The sequence below is a fragment of the Calonectris borealis genome, chromosome W (assembly GCF_964195595.1).
Source record: "Calonectris borealis chromosome W, bCalBor7.hap1.2, whole genome shotgun sequence".
Classification (NCBI taxonomy): Eukaryota; Metazoa; Chordata; class Aves; order Procellariiformes; family Procellariidae; genus Calonectris; species Calonectris borealis.
The window spans coordinates 38,768,161-38,792,622 of record NC_134351.1 but is presented as its reverse complement, the minus strand read 5'-3'; the positions used below and the strand labels follow the sequence as shown (position 1 = coordinate 38,792,622).

General features: G+C 41.2%; 1 protein-coding gene across 1 annotated transcript in view; it reads right to left on the bottom strand.

Annotated features, from left to right (window-relative positions):
* Nucleotides 1–2,793: 2,793 nt before the first annotated feature.
* The window catches only part of LOC142074845 (ankycorbin-like), a 122,886-nt gene continuing 101,217 nt past the window's right edge, over nucleotides 2,794–24,462 (bottom strand). The window contains 14 exon segments of the mRNA XM_075135742.1: nucleotides 2,794–2,871; nucleotides 3,130–3,195; nucleotides 4,781–4,930; nucleotides 5,713–7,239; nucleotides 7,754–7,872; nucleotides 8,219–8,279; nucleotides 8,982–9,059; nucleotides 10,043–10,129; nucleotides 11,110–11,138; nucleotides 11,819–11,997; nucleotides 17,628–17,734; nucleotides 18,618–18,688; nucleotides 19,184–19,241; nucleotides 21,456–21,520. Of these exon segments, the coding sequence (XP_074991843.1) occupies nucleotides 2,794–2,871; nucleotides 3,130–3,195; nucleotides 4,781–4,930; nucleotides 5,713–7,239; nucleotides 7,754–7,872; nucleotides 8,219–8,279; nucleotides 8,982–9,059; nucleotides 10,043–10,129; nucleotides 11,110–11,138; nucleotides 11,819–11,997; nucleotides 17,628–17,734; nucleotides 18,618–18,688; nucleotides 19,184–19,241; nucleotides 21,456–21,520 (2,675 nt within the window).

The window sequence follows — 24,462 nt, the reverse complement described above, 5'->3', positions numbered from 1 at the left end:
ATTCAGATGGGAGATACTAGGCAGCAGGCCCATTGCCTGTGATGGCACAAAAGCCATCAAAGCAGGTGATCTCACCATGCACAGATTCTGCATACCAGTTTGTCAGCAGCCTTCTTCAAAGGAAACCCAGTACTGAGTAGTTTACAGAAATTTTCTACAAGAGGCTAAAGAGCTACTTGACCCCCAGGATGTAACCAAAAGAGGTGCAATTCCTGCCATTTGTGTGTTCTGCCCTCAGATAGGAAGATATTATTAGCAAATAAGTTACTGAAAAACTAGTTTCTCAAATAAAACTCAGGAGAGGGAGAGATGATAAAAAGGCAACCGGGCTGACTGTAACTATTACTAAGGTTAAAGAGAAGTATACATATCCATATGCATATATATACACACACATATATATACTTTCACTGTAGTTCTGTGCGTGAAGTGCTAAGTGATAGAGAACCACAGTTTTGAAAAATTGTGGGACCACCAATCTGTGCTACTGGTCTAAGGTAGTTTTAAACTTAGTTGGAATGCATCCAGTGGCAAATGGGAAACCTGTATTACCTCTAGCAGGATGTCCACATGAGAAATGGCTCTGAACTTAGCAATCAGATAGATAGAAGGCATAATATTTGCATAACTGGTTGCATGGGGTCTGGAGTGGATTCTATTCTACCTGACAGATCAAGAAAGTTAATAATCAAGTTGCAATTTCAGGGAGGAAAACCCAGTACATCTGATAGCTATCTAAACATGAGATATAGAACATATTTGCACTACGTTAAAACAGTGTAGTGAGATTTCCCTCAATACAAAAAGTAAATGAAGGCACGAAAAGAACAAAGATGAAAAAATTGGAAATAGTTTATTTGCTGCATAAGGAAACTTCTTGTAAATTACATATAAAGAAACTTGCTATGCTGTAGCGTATAATTTTCAATATTCCAGAAAGATAATTGTAATAAATATACAAACCAAAACAAAGTAGATGACTAAATCCGTCAGGCAACCTACAAAATGGTTTATCAAGTTTTATGCTTTGCAGCATTAGCACGCTTAAAATCTTGTTATTCATTTTGAAGTGCTGCAGCAAAATTCTTTTCACATGTCTTTGGAGCATTTTTAAAACCATCTAACTATAAAATACTGTTCAAAATTAGCAGGCATTAGTTAAACCACCCAAGAAAAGTAACACCAAGGTCTAACTGATGCAAAGGTGTGATTTTTGGTTTTGTTTTTAAAATCCATTTTAGTTTTGCCAGGGTTAGGAATTATCTAAGTGCACTATGAGTCCAGTCAGCCTGAGGCACTGCTGACTCTTGTCATATTATGACTCTATATAAACTTCATAGATTATATAGCTCTGGAGATTTCTCTATTAGAGACATATCCACTAACAGGAATAAAACAAATACCATAGTGAAGCTGCAAGCTAGTTAGAATGGTTGTACCCTCAAGTGCAGTGTGTGCTTAGAAACATTTTTCCATAGTTTCATATATACCACATCAGGCATTTTTATTTGACTTTTAAATTTAGAAGTGCTGATAAAGGCTTTACTGATGCCCCTGGCCTCTAGAAACAACATGTAGAAATTTTTGACACTTTTTGCGGTTCTCTACCTATCATTTCTACATTTTTTGAAACAGCAGGCTGAATTGCATTTTACACTTCACTGCTCTGGACCACACTGACAGACAGATCTATTATTCCATACAGATCTTTTTCATACTGAAAACACTTCACTATGCTTCACTATTACTGAATACTTGGGGGTATAAAAAGAAACTCTCTAAAGCACGATTACCTAAAAATATTTGTTAATAAGCTTAATGCAAACATTATGTAGAAAAAATGGTTTAGTTACAAAAAAAAAATCATTAGAGGGCAAATAAAAATATACTGAAGAGAAGTTCTTTACAAAAGTGAGGTTAGGAAGTACGAGGCATTGACATTCACTGTAAACATCCTGTGTTCACTAGAATCCCTTGTCTAAAGTATATGTTCTTCTGGTTTTGTTCCTGAGCTTCATGGCCAACACTTGCATAGATAGCTAAACCTATCATAAAGGGTTGTTTATACAGACCTTTCTGTACTGCTTTGTACAGAACTTCAATAAACTAATGATTTTACTTTTTGAAATAGTTTCATTCCACTATCAGGCAGTTCAAGGAAACTATGAAGCATGGTATGATTTTTGTGTATTCAGTGCATTGGATGGGTTGGGACAGCTACCTTATGGTGTGTTAATCTTAAATATTACATTAAGAAGTGTAGCTGTTTGATGTTCTGGCTTACCATAAATATCTACTTCTGCTCACTGCTGCAAGGCTCACTTCTACTCTGCCAAAGACTGCATATGGCAAAATGTCAGGAATCTGAGTACTACAACATCAAGCAACTAAATTACTCCCCAGTAACAAGATGCAGCTTATAAACAGTACAGAAGACCTTACGGAAAATTTCACCTTTACCCAGGAAACATGAATGCTTTCCTCCAGATTAACCTCCCTCTATTTGAGGAAACCAGAAAGTACTTTCAGGGTAAACATGACATGGAGTGGCCTAAGTAAAAAGTCTGAAGAACATACTTGCATTTTGGATATGAAAAGCAGGCATGTGTTTAGTTACTGCACACACAAATGCACATGGGAAGTGGTAGAGACAGACAAACAAATCCACCTCACAAACAGCACAATAACACAAAAGCATCAAATTGCCAATTTTAAATCTTATGTTAAGGCAAATCTAGATAAACACCCATAACAGGATTAATAAAAATGGGGAGTTTTCCTTGGCTTTTTTCTTTACTTTTTCTGTAATTGGCTTTTACACATCGATAAAATTTGTTTAAGCACTTTCTGGACATCTTCATCCATTTGACCCTAGACAAGGGGAGAAAGAAGAAAAGATGATTGAATTCAAGCATCTCTCTACTCCTTAAGAAGATTTACAAACTATTTTTGAGGTATAGTAATTACATCAATTTCCCAAAAGGAAGCAGTGTTAAATTTGTGCTTAAACAGTCATACCTTTTGGATAGGATGTCTTAGATAAAACATGCAAAGTTCTTACTAGATCTGTAGAAGAAACATCTTTCATTAAAATACCAACACTCTGTAACTGACAATATGCAACCATACCTGCACAGCATAGAGAAGATGCATCCTGTAAACTGAGACAATTTCCTGATGTTGTTTCTTTGTTTCCTAGAAAATAGTTAAGCAGAAAGTCATGGAGCATTCAGAACTGTTGAATTCAGAACTTCCCAACTAGATTTAGGGAGCTCTGGGGAATTACAAACCATAGTCTTATGCATGCATGGAAAACCAACTCAGACAGTACTGTGCCACTAGCCATCCAAACCATAATTTGCTCGAAAGCATAGTCCACAGAAATGCTGTAATTCTACCCATCCCAGTAAAAAAGCTGGTGAGATGACATCAGTTGTAAGAAGTGCTGAGTTGCAAAGATGTGGAATGAGCACATACTCTACTTCTGAGCTTATCAGCAACCAGAATTGAGGAAAGCCAACAATATTCTGACAAATCAACCCTCAACTGCAACTGAGCTCTTCCCTGATGTCAGTGACCCATCTGTCAGCTAATGCCTTCCCAGGGAAGAAGAGGTGCTTACAAAGGTCTTAACCCATTAAATCCTCAGCTAATTAATATACATTCAAACAAGGAAAGCCAACCTCCTTTTTCATGATCACAGACTACCACATCCCAGAAGCCATCTTTCCAAATAAACGTGAAGCTTTTAGGAAAGTTAGCCTACAAGAAGGAAATAATGCTTCTGTCCTGTTTTAAATCCTACCCACTTTCCTAATGTGTTGCATATCTTTGCACCTTACACTACTTTGCTGGTCCTTGAGCAGTGGGAGATGAAGGTTCCTTTTGGACTTGGTGGACTGGGATAAGAAACAGCTATGGGCCTTTACACTGACAGGATGCAGTGTTTAACTGTCTGCTTATTTACTTCTCCCCACTGCAAGGGAATTTTTCTGGCTCATATACATATTGACTCTTCTGTCTGTCTGCTGGGGAGGGTAGGAGAGCAGACACCAGGTAAGCCATTAAGGCTGAGAATTTTCTTTTCAGAGTTACTCCAGAGCTCTCAAAGGCCTCTGGTGGACAGTACCTTCTTTTCACCCTCTGCAGTGAATTAAAATGCTCTTTTTGACAGGCAAGCTCTTGGAAATAGCAATTATGGCTCAACCCAGCTTAGAAGACTGGACCTTTCATGCACAAACAAGTACAATCTTAAAAATCTTTAAGCACTTCAGAATTTCAGAGAATAAACTGTGCTCCCTATAATACTCCCTATATACTTGCTTGATTTGAAACTTCACGCCTTCAGTGACTATTTTCTTCCAAAAAGTCAAACTTATTTTAGCTTAAAAAACCAAAAAGACTTCAGCTGATGAACCAATCCACATGTTCCTGAGAAAACACACAAATCCACTGCACACTGTCCATATTTTTCACAAATCAGGGTCTCAGCAGCAGGTCTGGCCACTACATTCCACTACAAGTACAGGAACTTTGCTCCACTATTGTTCTGAGGAAATATATGGGGGAAACCAGCTTTCTTTAGTTAGACTATTTCTGAGGAGCAATTTGTGACTTGCAGATTCCTAAATGTTTCAGACCATTATAGAATTTCTGGATGAAAATTCCTTTCCTTGTACTCATTGACTGTGCTCCATTTTAAATAAGGCACAGTCAAGAATGGCACACACATCTTGGGAGAACTGGGAATAATGGTGGGTTTATGAATTATCACACTTACAGTCAGTTGGTTTTGCAACTGCTTCACTTGTTGTTGCAATGCCTCCAGCTGCTGGCTTTGTCTTTTGGGGGCACTGGTTGAGTAGGAAAGCTGAGAAAGGCTGTTCAATGCTTCTTTTAATTTGCTAACTTCCTTGGACATTTCATTGATCTAGGGAGGCAAAAAATAGGTTTTCATGAAAAGCTACAAGGCATACTGTATACTCGTGGGTCTCATCTTGGGGTATTTGTGACAAATTTAAGTGGGGAAAAACAAGATGTAAACTCAATGGACAAACAGAGACATCATGTAAGCAAAGTGTTACAATGCTTCTCTATCCCCCCTCCTAGCCCAGTCAATTCAAAATGCATTCCTTGTTCTGAAAGCCAGCAATATTTACAAACAAGGATTGCATTTACCACTTTTACAGACACTGCTGCTGAACACAAGACAGAAACATACCAAACATAAGCCAGCTATTCACAGCCAGCAAAATACATAGCTTTTTATAAAGAAATTTGTAGTGACAGATATGGTAGTTGCAGAGTAAAAATAGTCATGCTGAGGTTGAGATGATATAGTAAACTCAGAATAGTGAATTTTTGTTCTTTTCTGATATTTTGTTTTATTGTCTCCTCTGGAATCTCTTCCTGCTGTAAATCCCACTTCTTTGACTTCAGTTGCCTGAATAGTGTGAACCCAACCTAAGCAGAACTTAAAAGAGGTAAATTGAAAGATCATGCATATCTCCACAGAGGAAGAAAACCAACTGTAAAGTCAAACATATTGAAAACTTCTTTGACTTTGATATCTGAATTTTTAGATGGGCAAATGCACTCAGAAGTTACTCCACTCTGTGACACTTGACACAACATCGTCTATTAGGTCACCATCCAACATGTTTTGCAGTCTGAACTCATGTACTACCCCCTCCACTGTAGTGAATCACTAACCTTTTTATCTTTATCCTCTTCTAGTTTTGATGAGCTTTCAGAATATCTTTTCATTTCAAGAAGATCATCTTGAGCTTGATGGCACTTTTGGTGAAGACCAGCCACCTCCCGTTCCTTTGCTTCAAGCAGAGTATGCATACCTTCCTTCTCTTCTTTCAAGTGCAAAACTTCATTTCTCAGTTGCATAGCATCTAAGGACACATTTTCCTTCTCTTTGATTACATCCTTCAATTTGGATGACAAAACACTAACTTCACCCTCTAATGATGACTGGAGCTTTTCATATGTAGCCTTGGGTACCATTGCTTCATTAATTGCAGCTTTTTCTTCCAGTAATTCCTTCTGTAGGTTTCTTACTTCGCTTTCCTTGTTGGTAAGCAGTCCTTTGAGCTCATTTATTTCTTCCTCCATTTCCTTCACAGTATTTCTGAGTGCATTCATCACCTGATGGTGTTTGGTAATTGGCAAAGAGTTTTGTTTCTGAGTGTCTAACAGTTGCTTTAGTTCTTCTGCTTCATCTAATACTTTTGTGTGCTGGGATTTCATTTCTGATAACTCATTCTCTGCTTTGTATTTCAAAGAATTTGTTACCTGCATCAGTTTTTCATGTTCATCTCTAGGAATGTAGTCCAAAGCTATATCATCTAGAGTTTTTCTCTTCCTATAGTCTTCAAGTTCTGTTTGTGCTTCTTTGTACAACTGAGACAATTCACTAAGTTGTCTGTTGAGCTCATCTATCATTCTGTGCATCGCATCTTTCATTTCTTCAGCTTCAGCACTAGATTCCAACTGTGTCTGATTTTTCAGCTTGTCCTGTAGCCTTTTAATTTCCTCTTGCCCTTCTTTGTACCTCTCAATCAACAATGCTTTCTCTTGATTAATGTTATCAATAACTGAACAATATGAATTCTTTATTTCCTCACACTCTTCCTCAGACAATTTGCTTGCCACATTCTGCTCTCTTTCTTCAAACTTTTTCTGCAGCGCTCTCACTTTCTCTTTTTGTCTTTCACTTTCCTCCAATGCTCTCTCCAATTCTTGCTTAAGCATTTCAACTTCTTTACATGTAACCTTCAACCTACTCAGCTCAGAACTGGTTTCTTCACTTTCAGAGGAAACAAGACCCAGCTTCATTTGCCTTTGTACATTCAAAACCTCTTTCACAGCTTCCTCATACCTGTTTTGAGTTTCTTGGAACTTCAGGTTAAGATCAGAACCATTTTCTGAAATGTCCGTGCTATTTAAATGATCTGTTTCTGGGACTCTAGACTGGACCTGAGCTTCTATGTGCTTTCTTTTGGCTTCAGAATTCTCTAATTTCCTCTGCACATCCTTTAAGTCTCCCTGGAGGTACTTCATTTTTACTTCACTGGGGCTTGCCAACTTTTCTTGAATTTGGGTGGCATTTAATGTAGACTTCAGCTCCTGAGCTGAGAACTCACTTTGTCTATCTGCTGTTTGATCAAACTCTGTTTGGGTTGAATGATAAGATTCTATGGTTGAATCCACTTCTTTAGGTGTTCTTTCCTGTGCAAAAAGAAACCCAAACAATTGCACAATAAAAACAAGTACATGATTATATTTTTTAGAATAGAGTAAGCAAGGAAATCTTGCCACATCCTACAGAGACAGACAATTAAAGCACCATGGAAGAAAGTTTTTAGAAAAATTCAAAACCCAGCTGCTCCCATTTAGTCATCTACAGCGAGAGAAGGCAGTAAGTGCCAAGCTCCTCTGAAAGTCTGGGTTGATCTCCATAAGCTAATAATCAAAGCTATGCGAATTAAAATTCTGCTAACACAACTGTTAACAACATCTTTTAGAATGTGGTTATCATAATAAACAAAGTTATTCAGTAATTTATGGGAAAAGTGAGAAGATCAAAACACTGATTTAATCCTTTGGGGCAGAGTGTTTCCATGATCTTACCACCAACAAGCTCATTAAATTATCTTCACAGCACATCTCTCTAAAATGGTAAGCAGCTCTTTGTTCTGCTAGCAGATTAACAGAGCACTAGAACAGCACAAAAATATGCCACCTGTAATTTGTCCTGTAGCTCCTTATTGTGCAATGTCAAAGAAGCGATTTTTGCTTGCATCAACAGAAGTAGATCTTGCTGGTCAGCTTCAGAACTCACATCCAGTAAACTATCAGCACCTTTGGAGAAAAAAAAAGATTCAAAAGCTTTCAAAAAGCTGAACTGCTAGCTAGTTAGTTATTCTAACCTTTCAAATTAAACAGTGTTCCCATGACCACTAAGTGTAGTGAGCAAGCAAACTGTTCCTAGAAACTGTTTCCCAAAAAATGTGTTAGATCACCCAATAGAAGCAGGAGGTTTTGGTGGGGAGCCGCTAGTGAAATTACAAAACGTTACTCCCAATACTTATTGTGTTACACATTCTAAGCGGAAAGGCACAGAGGATCTCTGACCATATTTCAACATTTCACACCACCTAAAACACCTAACCAAATATGAAAATCAAGATTAAGTGTTATTGTATACCTGTTGTGCTGTCACTCAGTCTGTCTTTATTATCTTGATGCAAGGAGCTGAATTCTTCCTGCTGAGACACCAAAAGAAAACGCTTTCACAGAAAGCGGATGTAAAGTTGGACAGTTCACCAAAGAGAAGTATAGACAGTATAGATCTTGCCGGATAAAGCCTGGCAAAGTGGGTTTCTTTTATTTCTGGGGTCTTGTTTAATTGTAGCATGTGGCCAGTATTTCAAAGTCCGCTAAAGGCATTCAAGTTCCATTGCCCAGATCTCATTAAATGTTAATGAAACATGGGCAACTATCTCATAGATAGTTTGGAAGGCTGCAGCCCCCGTGATAAATAATTGCAATATATTGAGATGTATTAAAAAAAAAAAAAAACTTCAATACCGTAAGGTAAGGATCAGACAGAACACACCCCCCCATTTCCCCGATGTATTTGGTGAAAGGGTCTTTACTTTTTGCATTGCACAATGCCATGCACTTCACTGGTATTAGGTAATGAGCTCTCACAGCATTAATACTTTCATAACCATATTCCTAAATGCTTACTAATTTATGACTAATTCTATTTACATATTCAGTAAACATTAAAGTAATCCACACTTGCTTTATAAATTACATTGAAACAGATTTAGATTCCTTTTTGTTCCTAAAACTCAGCTAATTAATTCACAGGAGACTCTGCAGTCAGCAAACTAGATTATTAAGGTACTGTACTTTCCTTCCCCAAGCTTAATAAGAACAGAAAACTTTGATACCTTGCACACTTGGTCAGCAAAGAAAGCCTGCCCTTTTCCAGTCATGGGAGTTGAAGTTGATGAGTGTGGAGAGGACGAATCACTAAGCTGTAAAAGATTTTATATAAATATAGAATACCATAGAATACCAGGTTGGAAGGGACCTCAAGGATCATCCGGTCCAACCTTTCTTGGCAAAAGCATGGTCTAGACAACATGGCCCAGCACCCTGTCCAGCCAAATCTTAAAAGTGTCCAATGTTGGGGAATCCACCACTTCCCTGGGGAGATTATTCCAATGGCTGATTGTTCTCATTGTGAAAAATTTTCCTCTTGTGTCCAGTTGGAATTTCCCCAGGAGTAACTTGTACCCATTACCCCTCATCTTTTCCATGTGACTCCTTGTAAAAAGGCAGTCTCCATCTTCTTTGTAGCCCCCCTTTAAATACTGGAACATGGTGATAAGGTCTCCCCTAAATATGTATGTATACATACATGTACATATAACTACCTCTCTAACACGTGCCCATATGTACACACACACACACACAAAAGAGTACTTTTCCCTGCACTAACGTAAGTCACAACTCTAGGTTAGTTTCAAAGAGCAGATCTAATTATTCAGTGCTCTTCTGAGTCAGTATTACATATGCAGTATAGCTGCTATACAGGTAACATTCCTGTTTAAAATTAAATCTAACTGTTAAACTGCATTTTGATACTATATAAATCTATTTAAGTATGTTATTTTCATATGTATATATGCATATAATAATGTGTACATATATATGTATATTTAAAATATACATAATTATTTACTTATGGAAGTTGGCAAAACCAGGAGACCTTCAACTTTAGATGGAAGAAGCAACTGTACAGTAAAATTTGTACAGTTGTATCTTAGATCATGCCAAATTTCAAGCAATTTTCTTAGTCAACCTAACCAACGTGCTTTCATGGTGTCATCCTAATGTCAGGCAAGACAGGCATATAAAATAACAGTGACAGAGCAAATCCAGCCCACATCATTCACATAATGCTCAAAATGCTTTTCACCCCCTAAAAGCATCTCAAAATTGATGTTTTCTTTACCTGAATAGGACTGATAGGAGGAGGTGGGGCTTTGCGTTTTTTTGGAGTTCCACTTCTTTCTGAACTTAATTTAGAGCCTTGATCATGCTGAAAGTTTCACCAGCCAGAAAAGATAGGTTTGTTAGTTTGGTTAGTAAAGTCTGAGCAAGTTGTTTTGTAAAAAAAAAAAAAAAAAAAAAAAAAACCCACATTAATATCAACTTTAGCAGCTCATGCAGTGCCTTATTTTTTTTCCTATGTAAAGACTACAACTCTACTAACACAAAGATATTAAACATGCCTGACAATAAGAATCTGCCCCCTTGTAATCCATGCTTCAGTGAAAACAAACAAGATTTAGTGAAAAAGCAGAAGCTGACAATAGGTTTAGCACTAGTGATCTTAAATACTTCCATTCATACATAGTCCAGTCATGTAATCCTTAACGACTACCATCTTTCCTCTCCATCAGCTTCTGCCTGAGCTCCCTGAAAAACCCACCTCTCCACTCAGAGAAGGAATGAACCAATGCATTACACCCTCATCCACTTTACAGCCACCAGCAGGTCTACAAGATACTTGCACTCCAAGATAGTGTGATACTAAATAAAAAAATGTAAGAAACTTATTTAATTGCCTAAACCTGCTGAGATTCTCACAGGTGGGGGTCTCCAGTAAGATGTAAGCAGGTATAACCTTTAATTATGTGGTTTGTAAACAGAGAACTTTTTTCTAGATCATCTTCTCTACAGTTTGAAGAGATAGGGAGTCCAAGAGCCAAGATCCTGCATTACACATGAGAAAAGTGGAGTATCTTCCTAGCACACGTGCACATACACACACATCCTCCCTTCCTTTTCTCACTGAGGGTGCTGGCTGCTATTACAGAGAGAAGCTAAGTCTAAAAGCGATGTTCCTGAAACACATTTCTTAAATAAGCAACAAAAACCTTTCACATTACAGAGTAGTCAATGGCAGCGCATCTTACAGTGACATTTACTAGTGCTTCTAGTCATGTCAATTACTGTTTTTTCTTAAGTTACAAGCCTATATAGCCCAAGTATTTTTAAAACTAAAAGGACAAATACCTGTTTTGCTTTTGTCGGTGACTTTGTATCTGTGAAGTAGAAAAGAAGTGGAATTAAGAACAGCTATCAAAGAAAAAGTTATTTGCCATTCTTAACCCATCTCTCAGCTCTACTTCCCACACCATAAATGCTTTGTTTGTTTTTTTAATTCCTGTCTGAAATCTGAGAAATATATTTTAATCTCCAAATTCCATTTGAACCATATCCTTTCTCTGCTGCTTTTTGTGTTTCATACTGAGATAAAATTCGAAGGATTTTGACAATTCTTATTCTGCTATAGTCTCGCACCATTCTTGCACATTAGCTTCCTACTTTAGAAATCCGTCTTAGTTTGACCATAAAGCCCTCTGTCTGCATTAGTTCCTTCTCCAACCCCTCTACTGAGGAGCTATATGTTCCACTTACTCTTTCACATAATAAAAGAGGATCTATTCCAAACTGTATGCAAGACTTCATGATGCTGCTACATCAGCTTACCTTTTCTTTCTCCAAAACACCTCTTTTTGCCCTGCTCAGTGCTTTATCCCATGCTAAATATTACCATCTATGGCAAAGACCACATTTTCCTGCTTTTGGGAAGCCTCAGACCATCCTGAAGATGACTTTTGAAATTTTTCAGGCTACCTTATGAAGTAAATTTGTTCATTGCTAAACATACATGTAGCCAATTCAAGAAGTGACAAACTGCAGATTGGCATCTCTTACATACCCGCATCCCGAGATAACTTTGATGATAGGAGATTCTGGATCCCTGTATTCTCGGAGAGCTTGGAGTAATGCAGGGCATTCTGTTCAAAGACATCTACTAAACTGACATCTGCACCTTTCCTAAGGAAGGCTTCCACCATGTTAAGGCTACCAGCTTCACAAGCCATCATCAAAGCAGTTCTGGACAAAACAAACGCAGAGTAAGTGTCAAGACTGTACTCTTTAAGCAGCAGCTCATTTTTTCAGGAAAAAAGTGTGACAGTTATTGTGCAATAAAGTCCGAGATTTTATCAACATGTGTATTGACACATACATGTAACTGTTGTTTCTCCTTACAAACACCTGCCTGCCCCTCCCCCTCTTCCCCATACTCCCCAGCTGGACCTTCTGCAAAGACCTGGCTTGCTTTGCACATATCTCCAAACATTTCTAAAAATGGGTTCCTGAGGTTAAGAGGAGAGTCATAGATAGAAATGGCTGCAGGATTAAGTCAGACTATCAAATCTCACTGCCACACTCCAATTACAGCTCTGCAAGTGGTGGTACAACAAAGGAAACTTTGTGGTTGGTGTCTACTACAGGCCACCCGATCAAGAAGAGGAGGTTAATGAAGAGTTCTTTCTTCAACTGCAGGAAGCATCAAGCTCGCAGGCCCTGATCCTGATAGGGGACTTCAACCACCTGGACATCTGCTGGAAAAGCGGCACAGTGAACTGCAAGCAGTCCAGGAAACTACTGGAGTGCGTTGAGGACAACTTCCTAGTACAGGGTGATGGAGAGCCCAACCAGAGGAGAAGCACTGCTGGACCTGTTGCTCACTAATACGGAAGAACTTATTGGAGAGGTCAAGACTGGAGGTAGCCTGGGCTGCAGTGATCATGCCCTGGTGGAATTCTCAATCTTGAGGGGTACAAGATGGGTAAAAAGTAGAGTCAGGACCCTAAACCTCAGAAAGGCAAACTTTCGGCTGTTTAGGGTGCTAGTGCGTGGGATCCCTTGGGAAACTGCCCTCAGAGGCAAAGGAGAGAAAGAGAGCTGGGAGATATTTAAAGACAATTTTCTTAGGGCGCAAGAGCTCTCAATCCTGACATGCAAGAAGTCGGGCAGGGGAGGCAGGAGGCCAGCTTGGCTAAGTCAAGACCTCTTAGCCAAACTAAAACACAAAACCAAAATGCATAGGCAGTGGAGGCAGGGATATACATCCTGGGGTGATTATAGGGATATGGCCTGAGAGTGCAGGGAGGGGACCAGGAAAGCCAAGGCACAGCTGGAGCTGAACTTGGCTAGGGACATAAAAAATAACAAGAAAGGTTTCTTCAGGTACATAGGACAACAAAGGAAGATGAAAGAAACTGTACCCCCCCGATGAGCGAAACGGGAGACCTGGCTACAACCGACATGGAGAAGGCTGAGGTACTCAACTTTTTTGCCTCAGTCTTCACCGGCAAGTGCTCAAGCCATGCCACCCAATTCACAGAATCCAAAGGCAAGGACTGGGAGAATGAAGTACTGCCCACCGTAGGAGAAGATCAGGTTCGAGATCATCTAAGGAACCTGAATGTTCACAAGTCCATGGGACCTGATGAGATGCATCCGAGGGTCCTGAGGGAACTGGCGGATGAAGTTGCTAAGCCACTCTTCCTTATTTTTGAAAAGTCGTGGCAGACTGGTGAAGATCCCAGTGACTGGAAAAGGGGAAACATAACCCCCATTTTTAAAAAGGGAAAAAAGGAATACCTGGGGAACTACAGGCCAGTCAGTCTCACCTCTGTGCCCAGCAAGATCATGGAGCAGGTCCTCCTGGAAACTATGCTAAGGCACACGGAGAACAGAGAGGTGATTGGTGACAGCCAACATGGCTTCACTAAGGGCAAATCATGCCTGACAAATTTGGTGGCCTTCTACAACGGGGTTACAGCATTGGTGGATAAGGGAAGAGCAACTGACGTCATCTACCTGGACTTGTGCAAAGCATTTGACACCGTCCCACACGACATCCTTGTCTCTAAAATGGAGAGACATGGATTTGACGGGTGGACCACTCGGTGGATAAGGAATTGGCTGGATGGTTGCACTCAAAGAGTTGCAGTCAATGGCTCGATGTCTGAGTGGAGACTGGTGACGAGTGGGGTCCCTCAGGGGTCTGTATTGGGACCAGTATTATTTAACATCTTTGTCAGGGACATGGATAGTGGGATTGAGTGCACCCTCAGCAAGTTTGCAGATGACACCAAGCTGAGTGGTGTGGTTGATTTGCTGGAGGGAAGGGATGCCATCCAGAGGGACCTTGACAGGCTAGAGAGGTGAGCCTGTGCGAACCTCATGAAGTTCAACAAGGCCAAGTGCAAGGTCCTGCACCTGGGTCGGGGGCAATCCCAAACATGGATACAGGCTGGGGGATGAAGGGATTGAGAGCAGCCCTGCCGAGAAGGACTTGGGGGTATTGGTGGACGAAAAACTGAATATGAGCTGGCAATGTGCGCTTGCAGCCCAGAAGGCCAACCGTATCCTGGGCTGCATCAACAGAAGTGTGGCCAGCAGGTCGAGGGAGGTGACTCTCCTCCCCTCTACTCTGCTCTCATGAGACCCCACCTGTTCAGCTCTGGGGTCCCCAGCATAAGAAAGACATGGACCTGCTCGAGCAGGTCCAGAGGAGGGCCACGAAGATGATCAGGGGGCTGGAGCACCTCCCATATGAGGACAGGCTGAGAGAGTTGGGGTTGTTTAGCCTAGAGAAGAGAAGGCTCCGGGGAGACCTTACAGCAGCCTTCCAGTACTTAAAGGGGGCCTACAGGAAAGATGGGGAGGGACTCTTTCTCAGGGAGTGTAGTGATAGGACGAGGGGTAACAGTTTTAAACTGAAAGAGGGTAGATTTAGATTAGATATTAGGAAGAAATTCTTTACTGTGAGCGTGGTGAGACACTGGAACAGGTTTCTCAGAGAAGTTGTGGATACCCCCTCCCTGGAAGTGCTCTAGGTCAGGTTGGATGAGGCTTTGAGCAACCTGATCTAGTGGAAGGTATCCCTGCCCATGGCAGGGGGGTTGGAACTAGATGATCTTTAAGGTCCCATCCAACCCAAACCATTCTATGATTCTATGATTTCATTGCTGCTGTCCTTCACATGTTGCTTTTAAGACAAAATAGACAAACAGATTTCAACCAAAAAGCCAAATAAATCTCAAAGCTCTTCAGTGAAACTGAGAGGTTGGTTTGACCTCAAATCCTGAGCCACTCAGTTAAAAAAAAAAAAAGTTCATTAGAGCACAATCAATTCCCTCTCCAACACAGGGCAGCTAGACAGTGCCAGATCCTAGAGTAAGGGCAACATCCAGAAGGAGCATTTTTCTAACAGGTTGTATCTGTTTTTCCTCAATGAATTGAAGGGATCATAAGAAATGTACAGAATAATAACAAACACACAGAAAACCCCACCTTTCAAGCACGCTCTAATATTACTTTTAATTCATATAATTTTAATACATAATTCTCCCTTCTCAATGTGAAAACATACCTAATAGGTTGGCCAAGTTCACTGGCAAACACATTCCTCAGTGCAGACACAAAACTGAAAAGTTACTACAGTGACGATATTTACTAGATATTAAGACAATCATTTCACTGATGAATTAAACATACTCCCCGTAACAGGTGAGCCCTGGAGAAGTGATGGCTGTTGCAGTGCTGTGCTAAAAAGTAGTGCTGAGTGGTAACTTGGATAACACTTCCACAGTTATACAAAATTAGACACGTGTAGTGTGTTGACCTCAGCTGGACGCCAGGTGCCCACCAAGCCGCTCTATCACTCCTCCTCAGCTGGACAGAGGAGAGAAAATATAACAAAAGGCTCATGGGTCGAAATAAGGACAGGAAGAGATCACTCACCAATTACCGTCACGGGCAAAACAGACTCGACTTGGGGAAATTAAATTTATTGCCAATCAAATCAGAGTAGGATAATGAGAAATAAAAACAAATCTTAAAACACCTTCCCCCCACCCCTCCCTTCTTCCCAGGCTAAACTTCACTCCCAATTTTCTCTACCTCCTCCCCCCGAGTGGTGCAGGGGGATGGGGAATGGAGGTTGCGATAAGTTCATCACACATTGTCTCTGCTGCTCCTTCCTCCTCATGCTCTTCCCCTGCTCCAGCATGGGGTCCCTCCCATGGGAGACAGTCCTCCGCGAACTCCAACATGGGTCCTTCCCACGGGCTGCAGTTCTTCATGAACTGCTCCAGCGTGGGTCCTTTCCACGTGTCCTTTCCAAGGGGTGCAGTCCTTCAGGAACTGCTCCAGCGTGGGTCCTTTCCACGTGTCCTTTCCACGGGGTGCAGTCCTTCAGGAACAGACTGCTCCAGCGTGGGTCCCCCACGGGGTCACAAGTCCTGCCAGGAGCCTGCTCCAGCACGGGCTCTCCACAGGGTCACAGCCTCCTTCGGGCACATCCACCTGCTCTGGCGTGGGGTCCTCCACGGGCTGCAAGTGGATATCTGCTCCACCGTGGACCTCCATGGGCTGCAGGGGGACAGCCTGCCTCACCATGGTCTTCACCACAGGCTGCAGGGGAAGCTCTGCTCTGGCACCTGGAGCACCTCCTCCCCCTCCTTCTTCACTGACCTTGGTGTCTGTAGAGTTGTTTCTCTCACGCATTCTCACTCCTCTCTTCCGACTGCTGTTGCGCAGTAGTTTTTTTTCCCCTTCTTAAATATGTTATCACAGAGGTGCTACCACCATTGCTGATTGGCTCAGCCTTGGCCAGCGGCAGGTCTGTCTTGGAGCCGGCTGGCATTGGCTCTGTTGGACATGGGGGAAGCTTCTGGCATCTTCTCACAGAAGCCACCCCTGTAGCCCCCCGCTATCAAAACCTTTCCATGCAAACCCAATACAACATGCCATTTTCAAAGGTTCTCCCCTTCCTCTCCCAATAAGGCTTCTCCTTTTTCAGTAAAAACTTAACTACTTTTGTGAACAGGAGATGCAAGAGTAGTCACTCTCCTTACCAGAAGGAAAGTGAGAAGTAAAATGGTATATTCCATGTTATATCATTTTCCTTGCTTCTACAAGGAACAATATGGGCATTGTTTCACATGCAATAATCAAGATTGCTATCAGGTGTAAGTGCCAAGTCTTCTCAGCATCCTGCCTTACCTTCACAGTTTAACCAACTGTTTATAAAACAGTCCATAATTTTCAAAGACTCTTGAACTTCATCAGTATCATCAAAACAAGTGCATTTTTCACGATAAGGATGTTGCTTTCTAAAAACAGTTTTCTGACACACTAGATATCTATTAATGCAACAAATCTCTAAATGGCACCTTCTAAGATGACAGCATCTCCACTATATAGTTTTACTGTATTTTTCTCTTGCTGCTGTGGCTGCATTATGGTAGAAAAAAGAACCCTCCACAGATGTCTCTCCCAAGTAACAGTTTTAGGATTTAAGTTGGAGAAACTAACTTGTGCCAAGAACAGAGCAGCATTTAAAACCAGGACACGTACAAAGTGATGTGTGGGTAAGTGCTATCAATCAGATCCTTGTAGGAATTATTCAAAAATGGGATTTACTGCTCCGGTAGCCCAAGGAAAAAAAAAAATCTTACAAGCACATCTAGTTTTATAGTTGCATAGTTTCTGTTTCATCTTTCACTTTAGGCAGAATTCTGTAAGCCTTCTCAACAATCAGGATATGCTGCCTAGTAAAGGAGGCATTATTTCACATAACAACAATTATTTTGGGAAGGATTTGGGAAGAGAGCTTCATTTGATAGTCAGCTTTGGGGAAGAATTAACATGTTAACCTGCTGTACCTTCCATTTTTATCCCTGGTGTTGATGTCTGCTCCATGATCCAGAAGGTATTTGCAGACTTCCGTATGACCATTTTGTACTGCAAGCAGCAGAGGTATGTTCCCATCCTATGAATGCATTTAAGAAAAATCAAAACAGCTATGAACAATAATCCATCCACTTACAAATATCACTCTCAGATTTAAAGGTCAGCTACAAACTTTCCTTCTACATAGCACAAACAAGGTGCTATCATTACATTTTTCTCGTGTACCATAAATGTAGCTGGGTTTACTTTAATTATTTCTTTGATCACGGGGGATGCAAAGCATTAGCATGCTTTTTGCTGTCTGTACTCCCTTTGTTGTTTGCTTAATGGTATAACATGATGATTTTGGAACTACACAATACCTTTACGTAGCTCCACAACAAAAATGATAATTTTAACTAACTACAAGGCAAAAATACATTTCACATAATCACAGAATAAACTTAGTTGGAAGACACCTTTAGAGGTCATCTGGGGTTTTTCCCCCTCTGCCCTCAATCCAAAGCTAGGCAAACTTCAAGTTACAGTACATTGCTCAGAGACTCATTCAGTCAAGTTTTAAGCATCTTCAAAGCCAGAGACACCATGACCTCTCTGGGTACCAGTTCCAGTGCTTGACTACCTTTGTGAGCATTTCACAGCACTTGGCCACATAATGGGCCTTTTCCAAAGCCTACTGGAGTCAATGGGAAGACTTTTAATCATTTTTGAATATATCAGAATTGATTCTAGCTACTTGTACCAATGCCTCAATTTAATGAGCAGGAAAACCTGCCACTAATGTATTAGATTGTGAAGTACTTCCCCACCTCTGCTATGGCAAGCTGCAAAAGGAACTTCCTCTGCCAGAGAAATCCAAGAAGAAATATAAGCATAGTATTGCTTTGAACTGCTGCACCTGAGTGACTGGAGTGGAGGGTGGTAAAAGCTTTGAAGTACACAATGGGAGAAGAGGTACATACCAAATCTTTGACATTAATTGGACATTTATGTTCACACAGAAGTTGAACTGCCTGAAGACAACCACATGCAGCTAAAAAAAAAAAAAAAAAGACAAGCAATAAAGTCCATTAAACCCCATTTTCAAACTTTGTGTTCTGCACTTCCACTTGCAATACTGCAGCATTACAGCGGGGTCCAAGAAAAACAAATTAAACTGTATTTCTCTCTTTTAAGAAGGAAGGAGAGAAAGACTAAAACATGAACAGCAAGCTGTATGCAGAAATATAGCCAATATTCATGGTCCAAATTAGCATGAGAAGATATAATCTTTAAGGACTGAAATCAGAATCAACCTAATCTTAAGTATTCCAATGGCTCTGCACTTGCAAGTGTGAACTTGTTAACTGTAATTAACTGAAAATCAGTATTCACAGTATTTATCTAAAAAAATACCTGAAATTTGTAAACCATCAGGTGGAGTCACTAGATTTATGCAATTAGAACCTAAAAAGCTCCACCAGGCTGAAGAGCTAGGAATATCATGCACAACAAAATATATAGTACAAGCTTTCAACAAAGAAGTTACCTGCATAATGTAAAGCTGTTTTCCCAGAATTGTCAGTGCTGTCTGCTGGACATTTACTCTGCACAGTTCAAAAAGGAGAAGAAAAAAAAGCAATTAGAGAAACACCAAAAAAATAAAACATATGTTTGATGCTAAGGACAGAGTGCTGAAGATCTTTGAGAAAAGTTTTATGAGCTACTCCAGAAAGCTCAGTCCATATAATAAAAAAAGAATACTGAAGAAAGCCACAGCTTTCCTCTCTACCAATCTGGTCTCTCCTTTCTTGGTACCATCTTATACTGAAGCCACAGGAAACACTCACAGTGAGGGAGATATCCCTAAAAAATGTTATAGTTTTGGAAAAATTTAAATCAGGAAATAAAAAAGGAAAGAAACTCTCTCCCCTGCCTCACAAAAGCTTCATATTTTACATTACAGTAAGAGCTAAAGCAACCACGTTCTAAGGCAATTAGTCTTGAGTTATTTCTGTCGAAGGCAATAATGCTTCATTTTCATTTGTAAAAACTAAAGCATCAACAATCCAGTTATATTTTGTAGTATTATAAGCCACCACCTACTACTGATCAATCTAGACTTTGAAGTAATAAATTAAAAAAAAAATTACAAATCTTTATCAAGATTTGCTTTGCTACAGAAGATTTTAGTTTTAGTTTACAGCAAAGAAAGAAAAGATATCACCCTGAAATAACGGGCTTCTAAAAAACAAACATTAGAGCTTGTGACCTTCAAATGTAGCACTGCCTCCAACACTTCTGTGATTTCCTAGAAAAACAGGTTCACATAGATTACTGCATTCTGTAACAAAAATGTCAAGATTCTGCCTGTGTAAAATAATTATTTAGCCTGTTTTAATTTGACTCCAGCATGTTAAGATTAAACATCCCTCACACGTACAAACAGCTTATATCACAAAGCCAGTCCACAGAAGCGAAAAAAGCAATCCAAAGAGCATGAATTACTGGAGAATATTACCAATGAGTTTGCACTTACAAACATATTTAGAAATCTGCATATTATAATAAAATTAGCAAAATATCAACAAAAGCACTCTGTGGTTATAGCTGTTAAGTGAATGGGCAGCAGATATTTGGTATTAAACACACATCTAGTTGCTTAGTTGATCATGTTGCTGCATGCGATACAATCAGCAACAGCTTGATGTCATTGTTTATGCTGTAAATGGGTTTGCATTAGAAGTAGTAGGTATTTGCAATGAAATCCCAAAGAGGGGAGCCTCAGTGGTTAATGATAACCCTTTCCAGGTGTGCAGGAACAGGGGAGTCAGCTTGCAATGAGTCTGGAGGTGGGAATCAGTGAAATTGGACCCAATATTGTCAGAGACATTGACAGGGGTCAGTCATGGGACAATTAGAGAGCCCTGAGGTAACTGGGGAACAGGAATTTGGAAGTTGGGATATGAGATCCATTCTCTTTCTGTACCACTGTGCTGGAGTGAGGTTATTATTCATTATTTCATCTGTAGTCTGAGCCACAGTCTTACTGATAACTCCAAGCTCCTAAAAGTCTGTCCCATTCCTCTGATCACCTCCACCAAAACTCACCTGGCTTTCTGAAATGGAGCAGAGATGGACAATGTCTCTCCTTGCTTACTAACACACATCTTCAGCCTCAACACCACGAGAATCTTCTCTTCATCATCACTTTTGTTTTTCTTATTTTCTTTCCCCATTCTTTCTACTCCCTTTCTAACCCCTCACTGTCCTTTGCCTCATTTCACTGAGGATTTGAGTATTTCCATATTTTAGCATCTATACTACTTTGGTTTCTTCTCCCTTTGACTCTAAACTTGACAGACATTTCTATGGTCAACAATGGATTCTTTAAGTTGCACAGACAGAAAGCATTCCAGTAGAACAATATCAAAATCCCACCACAAGTGAAAAATCCTTTTCCCCTATACCTCTTAACCCATCTACTTCCAAACCATCCAACCACACAGCCAAAAGACAGAAAGTTAGACAGAAGCTGCAACCTGCTTGAAACCCAACCCTGCTATGTCAGATCAGCTGCACAGGGAAAACTGTATTTGTGGACCACTCAGGGAAGATACCACACTGTTTTCTATCATCCATTCACAGTGCCTAAAAGGTCTTTAAACTAAAGCACCTCTCTTGATTGCAAGGAGACAGGGCAACAGTATAGGAGTGTGATGCAGATTATTAGCAGGAAATGTGTCAATAACTAGTGGAACCAATCTAGAGGAACAAAAGGAAAACTTCAAGAATCAAAATTAATTTAATTTTTACTTTACCTGAAGTAACCTCTTAATGCAATCAGGGTGGCTGTTCTTTGCTGCAAGATGTAAAGCACTGTGACCTAAATGAATAAAAGTAAAATAAATTAAGTATTCAATCACTCCAAAGCACAGGTGTATTGGGTTTGCATGGCAAGGTTTTGGTAGCAGGGGGGCTACAGGGGTGGCTTCTGTGAGAAGATGCCAGAAGCTTCCCCCATGTCCAACAGAGCCAGTGCCAGCCGGCTCCAAGACAGACCCGCCGCTGGCCAAGGCTGAGCCAATCAGCGATGGTGGTAGCACCTCTGTGATAACATATTTAAGAAGGGGGGGGAACCTGCGCAATGGCAACTTCAGCCGGAGAGAGGAGTGAGAATGCGTGAGAGAAACAACTCTACAGACACCAAGGTCAGTGAAGAAGGAGGGGGAGGAGGTGCTCCAGGTGCCAGAGCAGAGCTTCCCCTGCAGCCTGTGGTGAAGACCATGGTGAAGCAGGCTGTCCCCCTGCAGCCCATGGAGGTCCATGGTGGAGCAGATATCCACCTGCAGCCCGCAGAGGACCCCACGCCGGAGCAGGCGGATGCATCCTGAAGGAGGCTGTGACCCCGTGGAGAGCTTGTGCTGGAGCAGGCTCCTGGTAGGATCTGTGGCACCATGGAGAGAGGAGTCCACGCTGGAGCAGGTTTGCTGGCAGGACTTGTGACCCTGTGGGGGACCCACGCTGGAGCAGTCTGTTCCTGAAGGACTGCACCCCGTGGAAGGGACCCACGCTGGAGCAGTTTGTGAAGAACTGCAGCCCGTGGGAAGGACTCACATTGGAGAAGTTCATGGAGGACTGTCTTCCGTGGGAGGGACCCCATGCTGGAGCAGGGGAAGAGTGTGAGGAGTCCTCCCCCTGAGGAGGAAGGAGTGATGAACTGACCACAACCCCCATTCCCCGTCCCCCTGCGCCGCTGTGGGGGGAGGAGGTAGAGAAATTGTGAGTGAAGTTGAGCCCGGGAAGAAGGGAGGGGTGGGGGGAAGGTGTTTTAAGATTTAGTTTTTATTTCTCGTTACCCTACGCTGATTTGATTGGCAATAAATTAAATTAATTTTTCCCCAAGTCAAGTCTGTTTTGCCTGTGATGGTAATTGCTGAGTGATCTCCCTGTCCTTATCTCAACCCACGAGCCTTTCATTATATTTTCTCTCCCCTGTCCAGCTGAGGAGGGGGAGTGATAGAGCGGCTTTGGTGGGCACCTGGTGTCCAGCCTGAGTCAACCCACCACACCCACAGTGGAGCAGATTTTCTTGGCAGGAACGGCAGCCCATGGAGAATCCTCACACTCTTCCCCTGCTCAGCCTGGGGTCCCTCACACGGGAGACAGTCCTCCACAAACTTCTCCAACGTGGGTCCTTCCCACGGGCTGCAGTTCTGCACGAACTGCTCCAGCGTGGGTCCTTTCCACATGTCCTTTCCACGGGGTGCGGTCCTTCAGGAACTAACTGCTCCAGCATGGGTCCCCCACGGGGTCACAAGTCCTGCCAGCAAACCTGCTCCAGCGTGGGCTCCTCTCTTTCCACAGGGCCACAGGTCCTGCCAGGAGCCTGCTCCAGCGCGGGCTTCCCACGGGGTCACAGCCTGTTACCTGCCTGAACAACAGTCTGTCGTAAATATATTCTGCTTGATGCAGGTTTTTATTTTATTTTCTCTATCCTTACTTTTCACGTGTTGTGATAGGAACAAAATGGATAATTCAAAATCTTGCCTTTGTCATGGAAGAGTTCAGGCAGGTAACAGAATAATCTTAATGTCTAGCTTCATATATAGGAATGACACAAACATTGTGTCAGACTATATACCTTGGCAGAAGTATGTCTGATTGCACAGTTCTGTTTTGTTTCTTAAAAAACAATTTTCCTATATTACTCAGCCTCCCTTGCAGAGAGATGTCTGTCAAGTGTCTTCATGATTTCTGCCATTTGGCAATGAAAAAGGAACCCAGCGCTAAGAGCAAAACCAGCCAAATTCACCAGCTACCACTACAACAAATTTGTATCATCCACAGAGTGCATGTAGAAGAGGATGCAGAATACATGCCTACTTAGGTTTGCATCTCGCAGACTCCCTTTTCTGTTAATTTACTTAGCATCTGTGAGCTCATATTTAGTTATGCACTACAGTGATTTACTGACTATGGATTTATGATCAAAGATTGCAGTCTCTCCTCTAGTTTCATCTTACAGAGCATCTGAAAAATTCAAGAGGCCAAGACAGCAAAAGAATAAATTATCCATGTAAGGAAGAAAGAAGGAGCCAAGATTTAGTACTCAATACAGACAGTAGAGCCACTTATGACAGTAGAACCTCACTGTAAATAATGTGACTATTACAGACAAGGCTTTTCCTAAGGAATACTGAGTCGACACTCTCAGGTGAGAGCAGACAACCTCTTATTATCCAAACAACTAATAAATCTTGAGGCAAGATGAAGTATGAATTCTGAATAATAGTCTGTATCAGGTACATATATTCTCTTATCATTATGTATCATCTGAATGCTTCTTCCAGTATCACAAACGCTTCCTTATAGAGGCAAATCATTTCCATGTATGACAGAAATTCCCTCAGGCTGCAATCGGTGGCCAAAACAGACCCTGTGAGCCCACCATTTACAGATCATTATTGAAGAGACAGAACGCTGACAGCTCATTCAGGTGACTGCTAGCCAGAGAAAATGCTGGGCACAGATTCCACAGATACATCAACTGAAACCTATTAAGAAGAGTTTGCCAGTTTTAAATTCAGCTCCCATCATTCTCCTAGTAGAGTAGTAATTAAGGCATAGGACTTTCGAGGGCTGAAACAGCATATTTAATAGCTCTCAGCTCTGTTTTGGCCTGTATCAGCTCTTTTCACTATGTCATAATCCTGAGGAAATGTCTTACTGCAACTCCTGTACAGTTAATGGGGTTAATAGCTTGGATACACATAAAAGCAACACCGAAGATCTTGATTTAACCTATGCAAAACCTAAAATGAAGTT